This window comes from Salmo trutta, chromosome 13 (genome assembly GCF_901001165.1).
Source record: "Salmo trutta chromosome 13, fSalTru1.1, whole genome shotgun sequence".
Classification (NCBI taxonomy): domain Eukaryota; kingdom Metazoa; phylum Chordata; class Actinopteri; order Salmoniformes; family Salmonidae; genus Salmo; species Salmo trutta.
In genome coordinates this window covers 8,877,081-8,896,068 of record NC_042969.1, presented here as the reverse complement: position 1 = coordinate 8,896,068, position 18,988 = coordinate 8,877,081, and the positions used below count along the sequence as shown (strand labels likewise).

The window sequence follows — 18,988 nt, the reverse complement described above, 5'->3', positions numbered from 1 at the left end:
CTTGTATGAACCCTCATGTCACATTTCAAAGTTTTTGCACTATTTTTGCAACGTTGGATATGCAAAGACTTTTACATGTAACAAAGAGCTTGTGAGACCTGGCAGTTTGTTGAAAAGCAGACTCATTGAGCACACAGAGGTCTGCACTTTGAGCACACAGTAGACACCCACACGCTTTATTACCATGCTACTGTACTACTCATTTTCAATCAAATGATGAGGAAAAGGTCTCTAAAAATCCAGAGTGCACTATTTCAGGTAATCTTCAACGTCTGTATGTATTAAGCCAGTGAGGGATGTACAGATAAAGTGTGGAAACGATGCGTAACTGGACTGCACACCATCACACATCATTGTGTCTTTCAAATGCATTGTGATCAACTGACTAGATGAGGGAGATAGAAACATTTCTCATGTTCACAAAGCTTAGAGTTATGAAGAGGATATCACTTGCATACAGTAGTCATACTCTCATAGACTACCATTTTAACATTTCCACTTAATGACGCTCTCTCTCTCACAATAAAGGCCCTATTATCTCTCTCTCTCTCTCAGCTCAGTACCTCCATTGTACATGTTTTTTCATTTCAGCTACAATTTTTAATTTGCCTTAACCCCCCACTTGAGAGTTTAATACATATATTTTCCTTCTCTCCCCTCAGATGCATACCCTAAAACAGAGATGATTTATACCTGGACCAAAGGACCACAGTATTCAGTGGAGGTTCCCCCAGAATCCTCCAGCCTAGTACAGTATGATCTCATTGGCCACACTGTCAGCAGTGAGGAGGTCAAGTCAATCACAGGTATGGTAGGCCATTGGTAAGATACAGTAGATATCCCCAACTCTGATGATAGTGATGCCATTCTTTGTTAATAAACATTGTAATTTCTTCTTCACTTCTTAGTTAAGTTTGGAATGTTTTCTGTACAGTAGCTTTGTCCAAAATAACTAGTCTAGTTATATTTTTATTTGATCATGATTCACTTTTACGCTGTCTCCAAAGGCACTCTATGGTGTCAGTAAAAAATGATTGATTTTGTTTGACGCTGTATCCCTCAGAGAACAGTGAAGACACAATACAAACTAGCAGGAGTACATCATTTTCTGTGCTTGTGCTCATTGTCTCATGTCAGTCTGTTTTTTTATGGAACGAATCAACCGTCACATCTATGGCTATCCTCCAGGTGAATACGTGGTGATGACAGTACACTTCCACTTGAAGCGGAAAATGGGCTACTTCATGATTCAGACGTATATCCCCTGCATCATGACAGTAATCCTCTCCCAAGTGTCCTTCTGGATAAATAAAGAATCGGTCCCAGCTCGAACAGTCTTCGGTACGTATTGCACACAAATCCCGCCATTCTGTAAAGTACTTATTTTGAGAGGCAGAGAAGATCCACATGTGAAGAGTGAAGTGTGTGAAGAGTGAAGTGCCTCAACTGTGTGTCTCTGTCTCCATTTTCATTTTGTGACTACGTGCGGATGAACAATGGACTTCGCTGTCTTTAGCCTCTTACATAATAATTAAGGGCTACGATTTATTAAATGTGTGTTATACTTCCATTGTTGTATCCATCAAGTGGCAGTTGCATTCGCCAATACCTGCCCATTTGTTTACAAACAGAAGTCCATAGGAGACCAAGCAAACAGAGGATATTTACTTAACATCAGGTAAGGTAGCCTTAAAGGTACTCTAATTCCATGCAAGGTGCACAAGGTTCCCGGCTTAAAGGTGCACTCCTCAATCTCTGACTCCACCCACAGTGGGGCCCTACGACTTCTGTTTGTTAACAAATGGGCGTCCATCTTACTCTTGAAAGTTGTCATAGTAAAATGCACAAGGTGCAATTTCTAAATTGGGTAGTGCATCATCAGTTTTCCTCTTGTCATGTCAGTCATTGCATACCTTAGAGTTTTTTATAACTTGTCAGAAATGTCCTGTTCAACTAGCCCATGTCAGCTAACGTTTTTTTCTTCCAGGTTTTTTAGCCCATAGATTGTTTTTTTTAATGAATACACATTAGACATGGCAAAATGTACAGAACTGCAAGAAAATTAGCTTTAAACCTGCAAAATGTTATCTCCGCCAATAAGAGGGGTGTGAAAAGTTTGTGTCATGAACAGTGCTTATGCCCATAGAAATAGATGTGGTGCGTGCTCACCCATAACGATGTTCCCCAATGCTGGAAAGGGGGCCTGAGTGAAAAGGTTTGAGAACCCCTGCTCTAGAACTTCTCAATCCGCCAGCACATTTCCATTACTTTCATTAACCTGTGTTTTACAAGTACTCCATGTAAATCAGCCTTTCTTATGTGTTACCCCTGAGCTTGGGACATCTCATACTGTATTACATAATTCACCCTTCGCTAAGCCCCACCCCAGAATTTTTGGCAACCAATTGCAGCGTTCGAATATATAGCAATTGATTGGTTTGGGTTAAATTCGGAAGACACATTTCGGTTGAATGCATGGTACTGAATACTTTCCGAAGGCACTATGTGTATATATATATATATATATACACACACACAGTTGAAATTGGAAGTTTACATACACTTAGGTTGGAGTCATTAAAACTTGTTTTTCAACCACTCCACAAATATCTTGTTAACAAACTATAGTTTTGGCAAGTCGGTTAGGCCATCTACTTTGTGCATGACACAAGTAATTTTTCCAACAATTGTTTACAGACAGATTATTTCACTTATAATTCCCTGCATCAAAATTCCAGTGGGTCAGAAGTTTACATACACTAAGTTGACTGTGCCTTTAAACAGCTTGGAAAATTCCAGAAAATGATGTCAATTGGAGGTGTACCTGTGGATGTATTTCAAGGTCTACCTTCAAACTCAGTGCCTCTTTGCTTGGCATCATGGGAAAATCAAAAAGAAAACAGCCAAGACAACAAATTGTAGACCTCCACAAGTCTGGTTCATCCTTGGGAGCAATTTCCAAACGCCTGAAGGTACCACGCTCATCTGTACAAACAATAGTACACAAGTATAAACAAGCATGGGACCACGCAGCCGTCATACCGCTCAGGAAGGAGACGCGTTCTGTCTCCTAGAGATGAACGTACTTTGGTGCGAAAAGTGCAGATCAATCCCAGAACAACAGCAAAGGACCTTGTGAAGATGCTGGAGGAAACAGGTACAAAAGTATCTATATCCACAGTAAAACGAGTCCTATATCGACATAACCTGAAAGGCCACTCCGCAAGGAAGAAGCCACTGCTCCAAAACCGCCATAAAAAAGCCAGACTACGGTTTGCAACTGCACATGGGGACAAAGATCGTACTTTTTGGAGAAATGTCCTCTGGTCTGATGAAAAAAAATAGAACTGTTTGGCCATAATGACCATCGTTATGTTTGGAGGAAAAAGGGGGAGGCTTGCAAGCTGAAGAACACCATCCCAACCGTGAAGCATGGGGCTGGCAGCATCATGTTGTGGGGGTGCTTTGCTGCAGGAGGGACTGGTGCACTTCACAAAATTGATGGCATCTTGAAGAAGGAAAATTATGTGGATATATTGAAGCAACATCTCAAGACATCAGTCAGGAAGTTAAAGCTTGGTCGCACATGGGTCTTCCAAATGGACAATGACCCCAAGCATACTTCCAAAGTTGTGGCAAAATGGCTTAACGACAACAATGTAAAGGTATTGGAGTGGCCATCACAAAGCCCTGACCTCAATCCCATAGACAATTTGTGGGCAGAACAGAAAAAGTGTGTGCGAGCAAGGAGGCCTACAAACCTGACTCAGTTACACCAGCTCTGTCAGGAGGAATGGGCCAAAATTCACCCAACTTATTGTGGGAAGCTTGTGGAAGGTTACCCGAAACGTTTGACCCAAGTTAAACCATTTAAAGGCAATGCTACCAAATACTAATTGAGTGTATGTAAACTTCTGACCCACTGGGAATGTGATGAAAGAAATAAAAGCTGAAATAAGTCCTTCTCTCTACTATTATTCCGACATTTCACATTCTTAAAATAAAGTGGTGATCCTAACTGACCTAAAACAGGGAATGTTTACTGGGATTAAATGTCAGGAATTGTGAAAAACTGAGTTTAAATGTATTTGGCTAAGGTTTATGTAAACTTCCGACTTCAACTGTATGTATGTATGTATGTATGTATGTATGTATGTATGTATGTATGGAAAAAATTAAGAGACCACTACAAAATTATCCGTTTCTCTGGTTTTACTATTTATAGGTATGTGTTTGGGTAAAATTAACATTTTTGTTTTATTCTATAAACTAGTGACAACATTTCTGCCAAATTCCAAATTTCACAGTGGGTGCTAGACCTGGAGAGGCCTACAAGCCACAGTCTTGCACCCAATGTGAAATTTGGTGGAGGATCAGTGATGATCTGGGGGTGCTTCAGCAAGGCTGGAATCACGCAGATTTGTCTTTGTAAAGGACGCATGAATCAAGCCACGTACAAGGTTGTCCTGGAGGAAATCTTGCTTCCTTCTGCTCTGACAATGTTCCCCTACTCTGAGGATTGGTTTTTCTAGCAGGACAATGCTCCATGGCACACAGCCAGGTCAATCAAGGTGTGAATGGAGAATCACCAGATCAAGTCCCTGTCATGGCCAGCCCAATCTCCAGACCTGAACCCCATTGAAAACCTCTGGAATGTGATCAAGAGGAAGATTGATAAAGTCACCCAACATCAATGTGAAAGACTGGTGGAGAGCATGCCAAGACACATGAAAGCTGTGATTTTAAATCAGGGTTATTCCACCAAATATTGATTTCTGAACTTTCCTAAGTTAAAACGTTAGTATTGTGTTGTTTAAAAATGAATATTAACTTATTTTCTTTGCATTATTCAAGGTCTGACAACACTGCATCTTTTTTTGTTATTTTGACCAGTTATCATTTTCCGCAAATAAATGCTCTAAATGACAATATTTGGGGGGGGGGGGGATTAGGGATAAATGTTGTCAGTAGTTTATAGTATAAAACAAAAATGTTAATTTTACCCAAACACATAGTAAAACCAGAGTAACTGATCATTTTGCAGTGGTCTCTTAATTTTTTCAAGAGCTGTGTGTGTGTGTGTGTGTGTGTGTGTGTGTGTGTGTGTGTGTGTGTGTGTGTGTGTGTGTGTGTGTGTGTGTATGTATATATATACTGTGTGTGTATACAGTGCATTTGGAAAGTATTCAGACTCTTGACTTTTTATTAAATTGTTTTTTTTTCTTCATCTACACACAATACCCCGTAATGACAAAGCAAAAAACATTTATTAAACATTAAAAACTGAAATGTTACATTTACATAAGTTTTCAGATCCTTTAGTCAGTACTTTGTTGAAGCACCTTTGGCAATGATTACAGCCTCAGGTCTTCTTGGGTATGACGCTACAAACTTGGCACACATGGGGAGTTTCTCCCATTCTTCTCTGCAGATCCTATCAAGCTCTGTCAGGTTGGATGGGGAGCAACGCTGCACAGCTATTTTCAGGTCTCTTCAGAGATGTTTGATCGGGTTCAAGTCCGGGCTCTGGCTGGGTCATTCAAGGACATTCAGAGACTTGTCCCGAAGCCTCTCCTGCCTTGTCTTGGCTGTGTGCTTTGGGTAGTTGTCCTATTGGAAGGTGAACCTTCGCCCCAGTCTGAGGTTCTGAGCTCTCAAGAGCAGATCTTTCTGTACTGCTCCGTTCATCTTTCCCTCGATCCTGACTAGTCTCCAGTTTTTGCCGCTGATAAACATTCCCACAGCATGATGCTGCCATCACCGTGCTTCACCGTAGGGATGGAGCCAGGTTTCAGACGTGACGCTTGGCATTCAGGCCAAAGAGTTCATTCAATCTTGGTTTCATCAGGCCAGAGAATCTTGTTTCTCATGGTCTGAGTCCATTAGGTGCCTTTTGGCAAACTCCAAGCGGGCTGTCATGTGCCTTTTAATGAGGAGTGGCTTTCGTCTGGCCACTTTACCATAAATGCCTGATTGGTGGAGTGCTGCAGAGATGGTGTCCTTCTGGAAGGTTCTCCCATCTCCACAAAGGAACTCTGTAGCTCTGTCAGAGTGACCATCGGGTTCTTGGTCACCACTCTGAACAAAGCCCTTCTCCCCTGCTTGCTCAGTTTGACCAGGTGGCCAGCTCTAGGAAGAGTCTTGATGGATCCAAACTTCTTCCTTTTAAGAATGATGGAGGCCACTGTGTTCTTGGGGACATTCAATGCTGCAGACATGTTTTGGTCACCTTTCCCAGGTCTTTGCCCCGACACAATCCTGTCTCGTAGCTCTACGGACAATTCCTTTGACCTCATGGCTTGGTTTTTGCTCTGACATTTCACTGTCAACTGTGGGAACTTATATGGACAGCTGTATGTCCAATCAATTGAATTTACCATAGGTGGACTCCAATCAAGTTGTAAAAACATCTCAAGGATGATCAATGGAAACAGGAAGCACCTGAGCTCAATTTCAAGTCTCATAGCAAAGAGTCTGAATACTTACATAAATTAGTTCTGTTTTTTATTTCTAATAAATTTGCTAACATTTCTAAAAACCTGTTTTCACTTTGTCATTATTGTCTATTGTGTGTAGATTGAGAAATTATTACTTTAATCCATTTTAGAATAAGGCTGTAACGTAACAGAAAGTTTGGACACACCGACTCATTCAATGTTTTTTTTGTTGTTGTTTTTTTTACTATTTTCTACATTGAAGAATAATAGTGAAGACATCAAAACTATGAAATAATACAGTAACAAAAAAAGTGTTAAACAAATCAGCTTTGCACACTCTTGGCATTCTCTCAACCAGCTTCACCTTGAATGCTTTTCCAACAGTCTTGAAGGAGTTTCCACATATGCTGAGCACTTGTTGGCTGCTTTTCCTTCACTCTGTGGTCCAACTCATCCCAAACCATCTCAATTGCGGGTGATTGTGGACGCCAGGTCATCTGATGCAGCACTCCATAACTCTCCTTGTTTAAATAGCGTCATTGTCCTGTTGAAAAACAAATGATAGTACCACTAAGAGCAAACCAGATGGGATGGCGTAACGCTGCAAAATGCTGTGGTAGCCAGGCTGGTTAAGTCTGCCTTAATCTAAATAAATAAATGCTGTCACCAGCAAAGCACCATCCCACCTCCTCCTCCATGCTTCACAGTGGGAACCACACATGCAGAGATCATTCGTTCACCTACTCTGCATCTCACAAAGACACGTTGGTTGGAACCAAAAATCTAAAATTTGGACTCATCAGGCCAAAGGACAGATATCCACCGGTTTAATATCCATTGCTCGTGTTTCTTTGCCCAAGCAAGTCTCATATTATTATTGGTGTTCTTTAGTGGTGGTTTCTTTGCAGCAAATCAGCCATGAAGGACTGATTCACACAGTCTTCTGTGAACAGTTGATGTTGAGATGTCTGTTACATGAACTCTGTGAAGCATTTATTTGGGCTGGTAATTCTTATGAACGTATCCTCTGCAGCAGTGGTAACTCTGGGTCTTCCTTTCCTGTGGCGGTCCTCATGAGAGCTAGTTTCATCATAGAGCTTGATGGTTTTTGCGACTGCACTTGAAACTTTCAAAGTTCTTGACATTTTCCGGATTGACTGACCTTCATGTCTTAAATAACTGATGGACTGTCGTTTCTCTTTGCTTATTTGAGCTTTTCTTGTCATAATATGGACTGGTATTTTACCAAATAAGGCTATCTTCTGTATACCACCCCTACCTTGGCACAACACAACTGATTCGCTCAAATGCATTAAGAAAGAAATTCCACAAATTAACTTTTAACAAGGCACACCTGTTCATTGAATTGCATTCCAGGTGACTACCTCATGTGGCTGGTTGAGAAAATGCCAAGAGTGTGTAAAGCTGTCATTAAGGCAAAGGGTGGCTACTTTGAAGAATCTCAAATCTAAAATATATTTTGATTTGTTTAAAACTTTTTTGCTTGCTACATGATTCCATATGTGTTATTTAATAGTGTTGATGTCTTCACTGTTATTCTACAATGTAGAAAATAGTAAAACAAAGAAAAACACTGGAATGTGTAGGTGTGTCCAAACTTTTGACTGGTACTGTATATATGATGGTGTTTATAGACATTATGGAGAGTATATGAATAGAAAAGGTGTGTACAGCAGTAGATATACAGGATGAGCTTTGACTAGATTACAGTGTATATACACTGTACATATGAAGTGGGTAAAACAGTATGTAAACATTATTAAAGTGACCAGTTTTCAATGACAGCAATCTCTAAGGTGTAGGGTTGAGTACCGGGTTGTAGCCGGCTAGTAACAGTAACTAAACTTCAGGACAGGTTACTGGGCGGAGGCCGTCTAGTAGTGACTCTTTAACAGTCTGATGGTCTGGAGATAGAAGCTGTTGATCAGTCTGACGGTCTGGAGATAGAAGCTGTTGATCAGTCTGACGGTCTGGAGATAGAAGCTGTTGATCAGTCTGACGGTCTGGAGATAGAAGCTGTTGATCAGTCTGACGGTCCGGAGATAGAAGCTGTTGATCAGTCTGACGGTCTGGAGATAGAAGCTGTTGATCATTCTGACAGTCTGGAGATAAAAGCTGTTGATCAGTCTGACGGTCACAGCTTTGATGCACCTGTACTGTCTTCGCCTTCTAGATGGTAGGGGTTGAACAGCCCTGCAGTTGCCGTACCAGGTGGTGATAAAGCCCGAATGGAAGTTTTAGAGGTACTGTTGCTCCTTCTTCACCACACTCTGTGTGAATGGACCATTTCAGGTTGTTAGTGATGTCCACTGTGGCCCCATTGTGGATAGGGAGCGTGATCCCTCTGCTGTCTCCTGAAGTCCACGATCAGCTCCGTTTTGTTGACATTGAGGGAGAGGTTATTGTCCTGGCACCACTTCGCCAGGGCCCTCTCCCCCTCCCTGTAGGCTGTGTCGTCGTTGTTGGTAATCAGACCTACTACTGTTGTGTCCTCTGCATACTTGATGATTGAGTTGGAGACATGCGTGGCACCCTTGTCGGCCCCCAGTGTTGAGGATCAGCAGGAAGTCCCGTCAGGAAGTCCAGGACCCAGTTGCAGAGGGGGGATTTCAGACCCAGCGTCCCTAGCTTAGAATTGAGCTTGGAGGGTACTATGGTGTTGAAGACTGTGCTGTAGTCGATGAAGAGCATTCTTTTTTTTCTTTAACTAGGCAAGTCGGCTAAGAACAAATTCTTTTTTTACAATGATGGCCTACACCGGCCAAACCCTAACTGGCCAATTGTGTGCCGCCCTATGGGACTCCCAATCACGGCCGGTTGTGATTCAGCCCGGGATCGAACCAGTGTCTGTAGTGACGCTTCTAGCACTGACATGCAGTGCCTTGGACAGCTGCGCCACTCGGGAGCCGAGGAGGGGGTACAACATTCTTACATAGGTATTCCTCTTGTCCTGATGGGATAGGGCAGTGTGCAGTGGAGATTGTGTCATCTGTGGATCTGTTGGGGCTGTATGCAAATTGTAGTGGGTCTAGGGTAAGGTGGAGGTGATATGATCCTTAATTAGCCTCTCAATGCACTTCATGTTGACAAAAATAAATCTAAATCAAATTTATTTATATAGCCCTTCTTCTTCTTTATATAGCCCTTCATCAGCTGATATCTCAAAATGCTGTACAGAAACCCAGCCTAAAACCCCAAACAGCAAGCAATGCAGGTATAGAAGCACAGTGGCTAGGAAAAACTCCCTAGAAAGGCCAAAACCTAGGAAGAAACCTAGAGGAACCAGGCTATGAGGGGTGGCCAGTCCTCTTCTGGCTGTGCCGGGTGGAGATTTTAACAGAACATGGCCAAGATGTTCAAATGTTCATAAATGACCAGCATGGTCAAATAATAATAATCACAGTAGTTGTCGAGGGTGCAAAGAGTCAGCACCTCAAGAGTAAATGTTAGTTGGCGTTTCATAGCTGATCATTGAGAGTATCTCTACCGCTCCTGCTGTCTCTAGAGAGTTGAAAACAGCAGGCCTGGGACAGGTAGCACGTCCGGTGAATAGGTCAGGGTTCCATAGCCGCAGGCAGAACAGTTGAAACTGGAGCAGCAGCACAGCCAGGTGGACTGGGGACAGCAAGGAGTCATCATGCCAGGTAGTCCTGAGACATGGTCCTAGGGCTCAGGTCCTCAGAGAGAGAAAGAAAGAAAAAGAGAAAGAGAGAGAGAATTAGAGAGAGCATACTTAAATTCACACAGGACACCGGATAAGAAATACTCCAGATATAACAGACTGACCCTAGCCCCCCGACACATAAACTACTGCAGCATAAATACTGGAGGCTGAGAGAGGAGGGGTCAGGAGACACTGTGGCCCCATCCGATGATACCCTTGGACAGGGCCAAACAGTCAGGATATAACCCCACCCACTTTGCCAAAGCACAGCCCCCACACCACTAGAGGCCAGGCAGAGAACCGGCCAGGCAGAGACAGCAAGGGCGGTTCGTTGCTCCAGAGCCTTTCCGTTCACCTTCACACTCCTGGGCCAGACTACACTCAATCATAGGACCTACTGAAGAGATGAGTCTTCAGTAAAGACTTAAAGGTTGAGACCGAGTCTGCGTCTCTTACATGGGTAGGCAGACCATTCCATAAAAATGGAGCTCTACTGCTTCCAGCTGTTTGCTTAGAAATTTTTGGGACAATTAGGAGGCCTGCGTCTTGTGACCGTAGCGTACATGTAGGCATGTACGGCAGGACCAAATCGGAAAGATAGGTAGGAGTAAGCCCATGTAATGTTTTGTAGGTTAGCAGTAAAACCTTGAAATCAGCCCTTGCCTTAACAGGAAGCCAGTGTAGGGAGGCTAGCACTGGAGTAATATGATCACATTTTTTGGTTCTAGTCAGGATTCTAGCAGCCGTATTTAGCACTAACTGAAGTTTATTTAGTGCTTTATCCGGGTAGCCGGAAAGTAGAGCATTGCAGTAGCCCAACCTAGAAGTAACAAAAGCATGGATTAATTTTTCTGCATAGTTTTTTGACAGAAAGTTTCAGATTTTTGCAATGTTATGTAGATGGAAAAAAGCTGTCCGAGTTTAAAAGTAGAAAGTTTGCAGCCATCCACTTCCTTATGTCTGAAACACATGCTTCTAGCGAGGGCAATTTTGGGGCTTCTGTAACGGTTGTCCAAAGGAGTAGACCAAGGTGCAGCGTGGTATGTGTTCATCTTGATATTTATTTTAACTCTGAACACTTAAACAAAATAATAAACAATGGAAAACGACCGTCACGTCTTGCAGGCTTTACAAAGCAGTACAAAAATAAGATCCCACAACTCAAGGAGGGAAAGGGCTGCCTAAGTATGGTTCCCAATCAGAGACAACGATAGGCAGTTGCCTCTGATTGGAAACCATACCTGACCAAAACATAGAAATATAAACCATAGAATGCCCACCCCACACCCTGACCTAACAACCTAGAGAAATCAACCGTCTCTCTCAGGTCAGGGCGTGACAGCTTCACCATGTTTCATTGAAATGTACAGCTGTGTGTCATCCGCATAGCAGTGAAATTTAACATTATGTTTTTGAATTACATCCAAGAGGTAAAATATATAGTGAAACAATAGTAGTCCTAAAACGGAACCTTGAGGAACACCGACATTTACAGTTGATTTGTCAGAGGACAAACCATTCACAGAGACAAACTGATATCTTTCCAACAGATAAGATCTAAACCAGGCCAAAACTTGTCCGTTTAGACCAATTTGGGTTTCCAATCTCTCCAAAAGAATGTGGTGATCGATGGTATCAAAATCAGCACTAAGGTCTAGGAGCACAAGGACCGATGCAGAGCCTCGGTCTGACGTCATTAAAAGGTAATTTACCACCTTCACAAGTGCAGTCTCAGTGCTATGATTGTCACGACACCGACGGATGGTGGCGCCCCTCCTCGCCCGGGCGGCGCTCGGCGGTCGTCGTCGCCGGCCTACTAGCTGCCATCGATCCTCTGTTTCACTTTCTGTTGGTTAGGTCTTGGTTAGGCACGCACCTGTTTTGTTTTAGTTGTTAGTGGGGGGTATTTAGTCTAGCTAGGTAGGTTTGTGTTTTGTGCGTGATTGTTCTATGTCAGGACTGTGGTAGAGGTTTTGTGGGCTGCGTCCCTGCCCGCTGGGGTTTTTGAGCGTTTGTTATGCGCCCTGCCCTACCGTGTTTGGACTTTGTGGATACCCATTAAAAGTGTGTTCACGGATTTTCTGTCTCCTGCGCTTGACTCTGCCTCTCCTGCTTCCTTGAGCCACCCTTGACAATGATGGGGTCTAAAACCAGACTGAAGCATTTCGTATATATTGTTTGTCTTCAGGAAGGCAGTGAGTTGCTGCGCAACAGCTTTTTGAAAACATTTTGAGAGGAATGGAATTCGATATAGGCCGATAGTTTTTTATATTTTCTGGGTCAAGGTTTGGGTTTTTCAAGAGAGGCTTTATTACTGCCACTTTTAGTGAGTTTGGTACACATCCGGTGGATAGAGAGCCGTTTATTATGTTCAACATAGGAGGGCCAAGCACAGGAAGCAGCTCTTTCAGTAGTTTAGTTGGAATAGGGTTCAGTATGCAGCTTGAAGGTTTAGAGGCCATGATTATTTTCATCATTGTGTCAAGAGATATAGTACTAAAACACTTTAGGGTTTCCCTTGATCCTAGGTCCTGACAGAGTTGTGCAGACTCAGGACAACGGAGCTTTGGAGGAATACGCAAATTTAAAGAGGAATCCGTAATTTGCTTTCTAATGATCATGATCTTTTCCTCAAAGTTGTTCATGAATTTATTACTGCTGAAGTGAAAGCCATCCTCTCTTGGGGAATGATGCTTTTCAGTTAGCTTTGCGACAGTATCAAAAAGACATTTCGGATTGTTCTTATTTTCCTCAATTAAGTTGGAAAAATAGGATGATCGAGCAGCTGTGAGGGCTCTTCGATACTGCATGGTACTGTCTTTCCAAGCTAGTCGGAAGACTTCCAGTTTGCTGTGGCGCCATTTCCATTCCAATTTTCTGGAAGCTTGCTTCAGAGCTCGTGTATTTTCTGTATACCAACGAGCTAGTTTCTTATGACAAATGTTTTTAGTTTTTAGGGGTGCAACTGCATCTAGGGTATTGCGCAAGGTTAAATTGAGTTCCTCAGTTAGGTGGTTAACTGATTTTTGTCCTCTGACGTCCTTGGGTAGGCAGAGGGAGTCTGGAAGGGCTTTAAGGAATCTTTGGCTTGTCTGAGAATTTATAGCATGACTTTTGATGCTCCTTGGTTGGGGTCTGAGCAGATTATTTGTTGCGATTGCAAACGTAATAAAATGGTGGTCCGATAGTCCAGGATTATGAGGAAAAACATTAAAATCCACAACATTTATTCCATGGGACAGTGAGTAGGTCCAGAGACATGTTGGACAAAACCCACTGAGTCGACAGAAGTGAGTGTTATGGGGCGATAGTTATTCAGTTCAGTTACCTTCGCTTTCTTGGGTACAGGAACAATGGTGGACATCTTGAAGCAAGTGAAGACAACAGACTGGGATAAGGGGAGGTTGAATATGTCCGTCAACACTCCAGCCACCTGGTCTGCACATGCTCTGAGGACACAGCTAGGGATGTATGTTAGCTAGCTAAGTTAGCCATGTTATGTCGACCTCAGGATACGATTTGAGAGCACTAGTTAGTGGTTAGCTAGTAACTTGGCTGCATGCTAACAGTAAATTCAGTGGCTATCCAGCGGCTAGCCACACAAGAAAAACTCAGAAAAAACAAACAGTAATAAGGTCTTCAATCAGCTTTCTAAATTGCCCTAGAGGCACCAAAACATAACATTTTAAGAACATTTTGAAGATTGTTCCACAAATAAGGTGCAAGAAAACTAAAACCTGATTTACCTAACTGAGACCAAAGGAATTTCTAAAGTTAGCCATCCCTGAGACTGGGTGTGGTAACTCATACGTCTAAAGTTTAGGAAAGATGTTAGGTACCAACCAACTTTCTGGTAAAGAATGCAGTGATGAGTACTAAAACTGTTACCCGTAATAAAAGCGCAGTGCGCTATGATAAACTGCATCTAACGGCTTTAATGAAGTGGCAGTGGCGTGCATATAGATATGAACGTCTACTGAAACATCTGCTTTCTACTGTTTAGCGAGAGGCAGGACCTATTTCTATAGAAGAACCCCATTTTTATTCTCAGCTTCTTAATGAACTCATCAATATGGTTTTTAAAAAGACAGCTTTTCATCTATCCAGATGCCCAGATATTTGTAAGCAGGGGCACGATCAGTATGGACACCATCCAAAGTACATATGTTTAAATTTTCAGACTTATTTTGATGCAAGCTAGAGAACAACATATACTTTGTTTTACCATCATTCAGTACTAATTTCAGGTCAATAAAGTTTTTCTGTAACACAATGAAGGCAGACTGTAGTTCAGATAGAGAATGGTCAACGGTGGGGGCAATAGAATACACAACACTATCATCGACATACAAGTGCAGGTTACCCGATTTAACACTGTAGATACACATTGTGTCAGTTTTAATGACACAGAATATGCCTAATCCTAGACTAAATTGCACTTTTAAACTGGACTAACTGAAATGGCATTTCTCAGACATGGTTTAAAATAGTCTGATTTGCCCAAGTCTGGATTTAAAAAGTCTGATTTCCAGAAGGACGATTAGAATTAATCTAGATCCAAGTGAAGGCTTAAATGAAACCTGTCCAGAGGAATAAAGGGGGCAGAGAGCTGCAACAAAAATGTATCAAGCATATCACCCTGGCGATTTTCTTTCATCAATCTTAAGCAAGGCATCTAGCACGTCACAGGTAGTAAATTGTTGAAATGAAAACAAAAAGCTAGAGGCTGGCAGAGGTAAGAACAGTCGATTGATAATTTAAACCACTTTACTCTCAAATATAAAGCCGAGATGATAAAATTATGAATAAAATAATCACTTATCCCATTCTTCTCAGTTAGGATGCCAGAGTCAGACAGAACTTGCTTAGGCAGCGAAGAAGGGGAATTTGTATGCTTCAGTGCATTTACTGTTTTCCAATGCGTTTTGCCCTTTCATGTGTTAATGAAAAGATAAATGAGCACCCACTTTTGGCACTGTTTTGCATGATTCCCCACATGTGTGTATCTGCATCTGTTGCATCTATGAGCCTATTTGTTTTGCCCGCTGACTTTCTTACAAAGACAAACATATGATTGCTGAGTCAATGGGTTCTACTCATATTCTAGCAGCTGTAGAAGTTAGTGCGTGTTATTTCACAGCCACACTGATTCACACAACGCCCCAGTGCGTTCCCACTTCCTGTCTCAGCGGCGAGCTAATGAAACTGTCCAATATGTGACAGGAGGGTGTTGTGGGAACATAAATATTGTTGCATTGGCCAAACCCCCAGGCTGTGGGGCTGTTACAGTACTCTCTCGTGTGTGTGTGTGTGTGTGTGTGTGTGTGTGTGTGTGTGTGTGTGTGTGTGTGTGTGTGTTTGTGTGTGTGTGTGTCTGTGAAAGGAGGGAAAGAAAGGAATTGACTTGAGGGATGATTAACAAGCTCCCCCTGGTGGCTCAATATGTTATTGTCTCGTGAAATATATGGCATATACAGTTGAAGTCGGAAGTTTACATACACCTTAGCCAAACACATTTAAACATTTAATCCTAGTAAAAATCCCTGTGTAGGTCAGTTAAGATCACCACTTTATTTGAAGAATGTGAAATGTCAGAATAATAGTGTAGAGTGATTTATTTCAGCTTTTATTTCTTTCATCACATTCCCAGTGGGTCAGAAGTTTACATACACTCAATTAGTACTTGATAGAATTGCCTTTTAATTGTTTAACTTGGGTCAAACATTTCGTGTAGCCTTCCACAAGCTTCCCACAATAAGTTGGGTGAATTTTGGCCCATTCCTCCTGACAGAGCTGGTGTAACTGAGTCAGGTTTGTAGGCCTCCTTGCTTGCACACGCGTTTTCAGTTCTGCCCATAAATGTTCTATGGGATTGAGGTCAGGGCTTTGTGATGGCCACTCCAATACCTTGACTTTGTTGTCCTTAAGCCATTTTGTCACAACTTTGGAAGTATGCTTGGGGTCATTGTCCATTTGGAAGACCCATGTGCGACCAAGCTTTAACTTCCTGACTGATGTCTTGAGATGTTGCTTCAATATATCCACATAATTTTCCTACCTCATGATGCCATCTATTTTGTGAAGTGCACCAGTCCTGACTGCAGCAAAGCACCCCCACAACATGATGCTGCCACCCCCGTGTATCACGGTTGGGATGGTGTTCTTCAGCTTGCAAGCCTCCCCCTTTTTCCTCCAAACATAACAATGGTCATTATGGCCAAACAGTTCTATTTTTGTTTCATCAGAACAGAGGACATTTCTCCAAAAAGTACGATCTTTGTCCCCATGTGCAGTTGCAAACCGTAGTCTGGCTTTTTTATGGCGGTTTTGGAGCAGTGGCTTCTTCCTTGCTGAGCGGCCTTTCAGGTTATGTCGATATAGGACTCGTTTTACTGTGGATATAGATACTTTTGTACCTGTTTCCTCCAGCATCTTCACAAGGTCCTTTGCTGTTGTTCTGGGATTGATCTGCACTTTTCGAAGTAAAGTACATTCATCTCTAGAAGACAGAATGCATCTCCTTCCTGAGCGGTATGACGGCTGCGTGGTCCCATGGTGTTTATACTTGCGTACTATTGTTTGTACTGATGAACGTGGTACCTTCAGGCATTTGGAAATTGCTCCCAAGGATGAACCAGACTTGTGGAGGTCTACAATTTGTTTTCTGAGGTCTTGGCTGATTTCTTTTTGATTTTCCCATGATGTCAAGCAAAGAGGCACTGAGTTTGAAGGTAGGCCTTGAAATACATCTACAGGTATACCTCCAATTGACTCAAATTATGTCAATTAGACTATCAGAAGCTTCTAAAGCCATGACATCATTTTCTGGAATTTTCCAAGCTGTTTAAAGGCACAGTCAACTTAGTGTATGTAAACTTCTGACCCACTGGAATTGTGATACAGTGAATTATAAGTGAAATAATCTGTCTCTAAACAATTGTTGGAAATGTACTTGTGTCATGCACAAAGTAGATGTCCTAACCGACTTGCCAAAACTATAGTTTGTTAGCAAGAAATTTGTGGCGTGGTTGAAAAACAAGTTTTAATGGCTCCAAACTAAGTGTATGTAAACTTCTGACTTCAACTGCAGCCTAAAACTTGCCTTGTCTCAGATCTGTTTGTCCAATCAATGTTTGGCATGATGAAGGCCAAAGGGGTTGGCAAGACAGCACAAACAGATCTGGGACTAGGATAATGTTAAACTGGTTCTGCCTCTTGGACATGCACTGGTCATGTTTCAATACATTTGAGGGACTGATATGCATCTAGCATTTCATAGGTGGCATAGCAGCTTGTTTTTGTATATTCTTTCATCTCTATCTAACCTTTTAATCTATACACTGACCGATGGTACGTCTGTGTCCATCCTCAATTTGACTGAATATGGTGTGAGCTCTGTGTGGGATGTGTTCGTGTGTGAGTGCATGTGTTGGGAGAGTTTCATGTCCCCCATTCACCTTTTTCTCAGTATCAATTCTCAATGACCCATTGTTTTTTAGTATGAATAATTCTCTACCACCTGAGTGCTTACTGGAATATTTTTCAATCTCTGTTGTCCTCAATGCATCCTATACGCACTCATTGAAACAGTAGAGACGGGGAGGAGACACTGAATGCACTAACATGTGGACCCTGAGCCACTCTGGGGACATTCATTGTGACTCACAATCCTCACAGTAGCCTACCAGATGTTGTAAGTAGATGCAATGTTTGAACACTTATATATTATGAAGTCAGAAAGACCAACACAGCCATACAAGTGCCTCCCCAGGGGAACATGTACCAACATGGCTTACAACATCCGGTAGGCTACTGTGAGGATTGTGAGTCACAATGAATATCCCCAGAGTGGCTTAGGGTTCATATATACATTATGAATACCCTACTGTTTATACACTGCTCAAAAAAATAAAGGTAACACTTAAACAACACAATGTAACTCCAAGTCAATCACACTTCTGTGAAATCAAACTGTCCACTTAGGAAGCAACACTGATTGACAATAAATTTCACATGCTGTTGTGCAAATGGAATAGACAACAGGTGGAAATTATAGGCAATTAGCAAGACACCCCCAATAAAGGAGTGGTTCTGCAGGTGGGGACCACAGACCACTTCTCAGTTCCTATGCTTCCTGGCTGATGTTTTGGTCACTTTTGAATGCTGGCGGTGCTTTCACTCTAGTGGTAGCATGAGACGGAGTCTACAACCCACACAAGTGGCTCAGGTAGTGCAGCTCATCCAGGACGGCACATCAATGCGAGCTGTGGCAAGAAGGCTTGCTGTGTCTGTCAGCGTAGTGTCCAGAGCATGGAGGCGCTACCAGGAGACAGGCCAGTACATCAGGAGAAATGGAGGCCGTAGGAGGGCAACAACCCAGCAGCAGGACCGCTACCTCCGCCTTTGTGCAAGGAGGAGCAGGAGAAGCACTGCCAGAGCCCTGCAAAATGACCTCCAGCAGGCCACAAATGTGCATGTGTCTGCTCAAACGGTCAGAAACAGACTCCATGAGGGTGGTATGAGGGCCCGACGTCCACAGGTGGGGGTTGTGCTTACAGCCCAACACCGTGCAGGACGTTTGGCATTTCCCAGAGAACACCAAGATTGGCAAATTCGCCACTGGCACCCTGTGCTCTTCACAGATGAAAGCAGGTTCACACTGAGCACGTGACAGACGTGACAGACTCTGGAGATGACGTGGAGAACGTTCTGCTGCCTGCAACATCTTCCAGCATGACCGGTTTGGCGGTGGGTCAGTCATGGTGTGGGGTGGCATTTCTTTGGGGGGCCGCACAGCCCTCCATGTGCTCGACAGAGGTAGCCTGACTGCCATTAGATCCTCAGACCCCTTGTGAGACCATATGCT

At 42.7% G+C, this 18,988-nt stretch overlaps 1 protein-coding gene across 1 annotated transcript in view; it reads left to right on the top strand.

The window, feature by feature from the left end:
- Nucleotides 1–18,988, top strand: part of LOC115205138 (gamma-aminobutyric acid receptor subunit alpha-6-like) — a 39,212-nt gene that overhangs the window by 8,625 nt on the left and 11,599 nt on the right. The window contains exons 6-7 of the mRNA XM_029770822.1: nucleotides 663–806; nucleotides 1,189–1,341. Of these exons, the coding sequence (XP_029626682.1) occupies nucleotides 663–806; nucleotides 1,189–1,341 (297 nt within the window). The remainder of the gene's footprint in view (nucleotides 1–662; nucleotides 807–1,188; nucleotides 1,342–18,988) is intronic.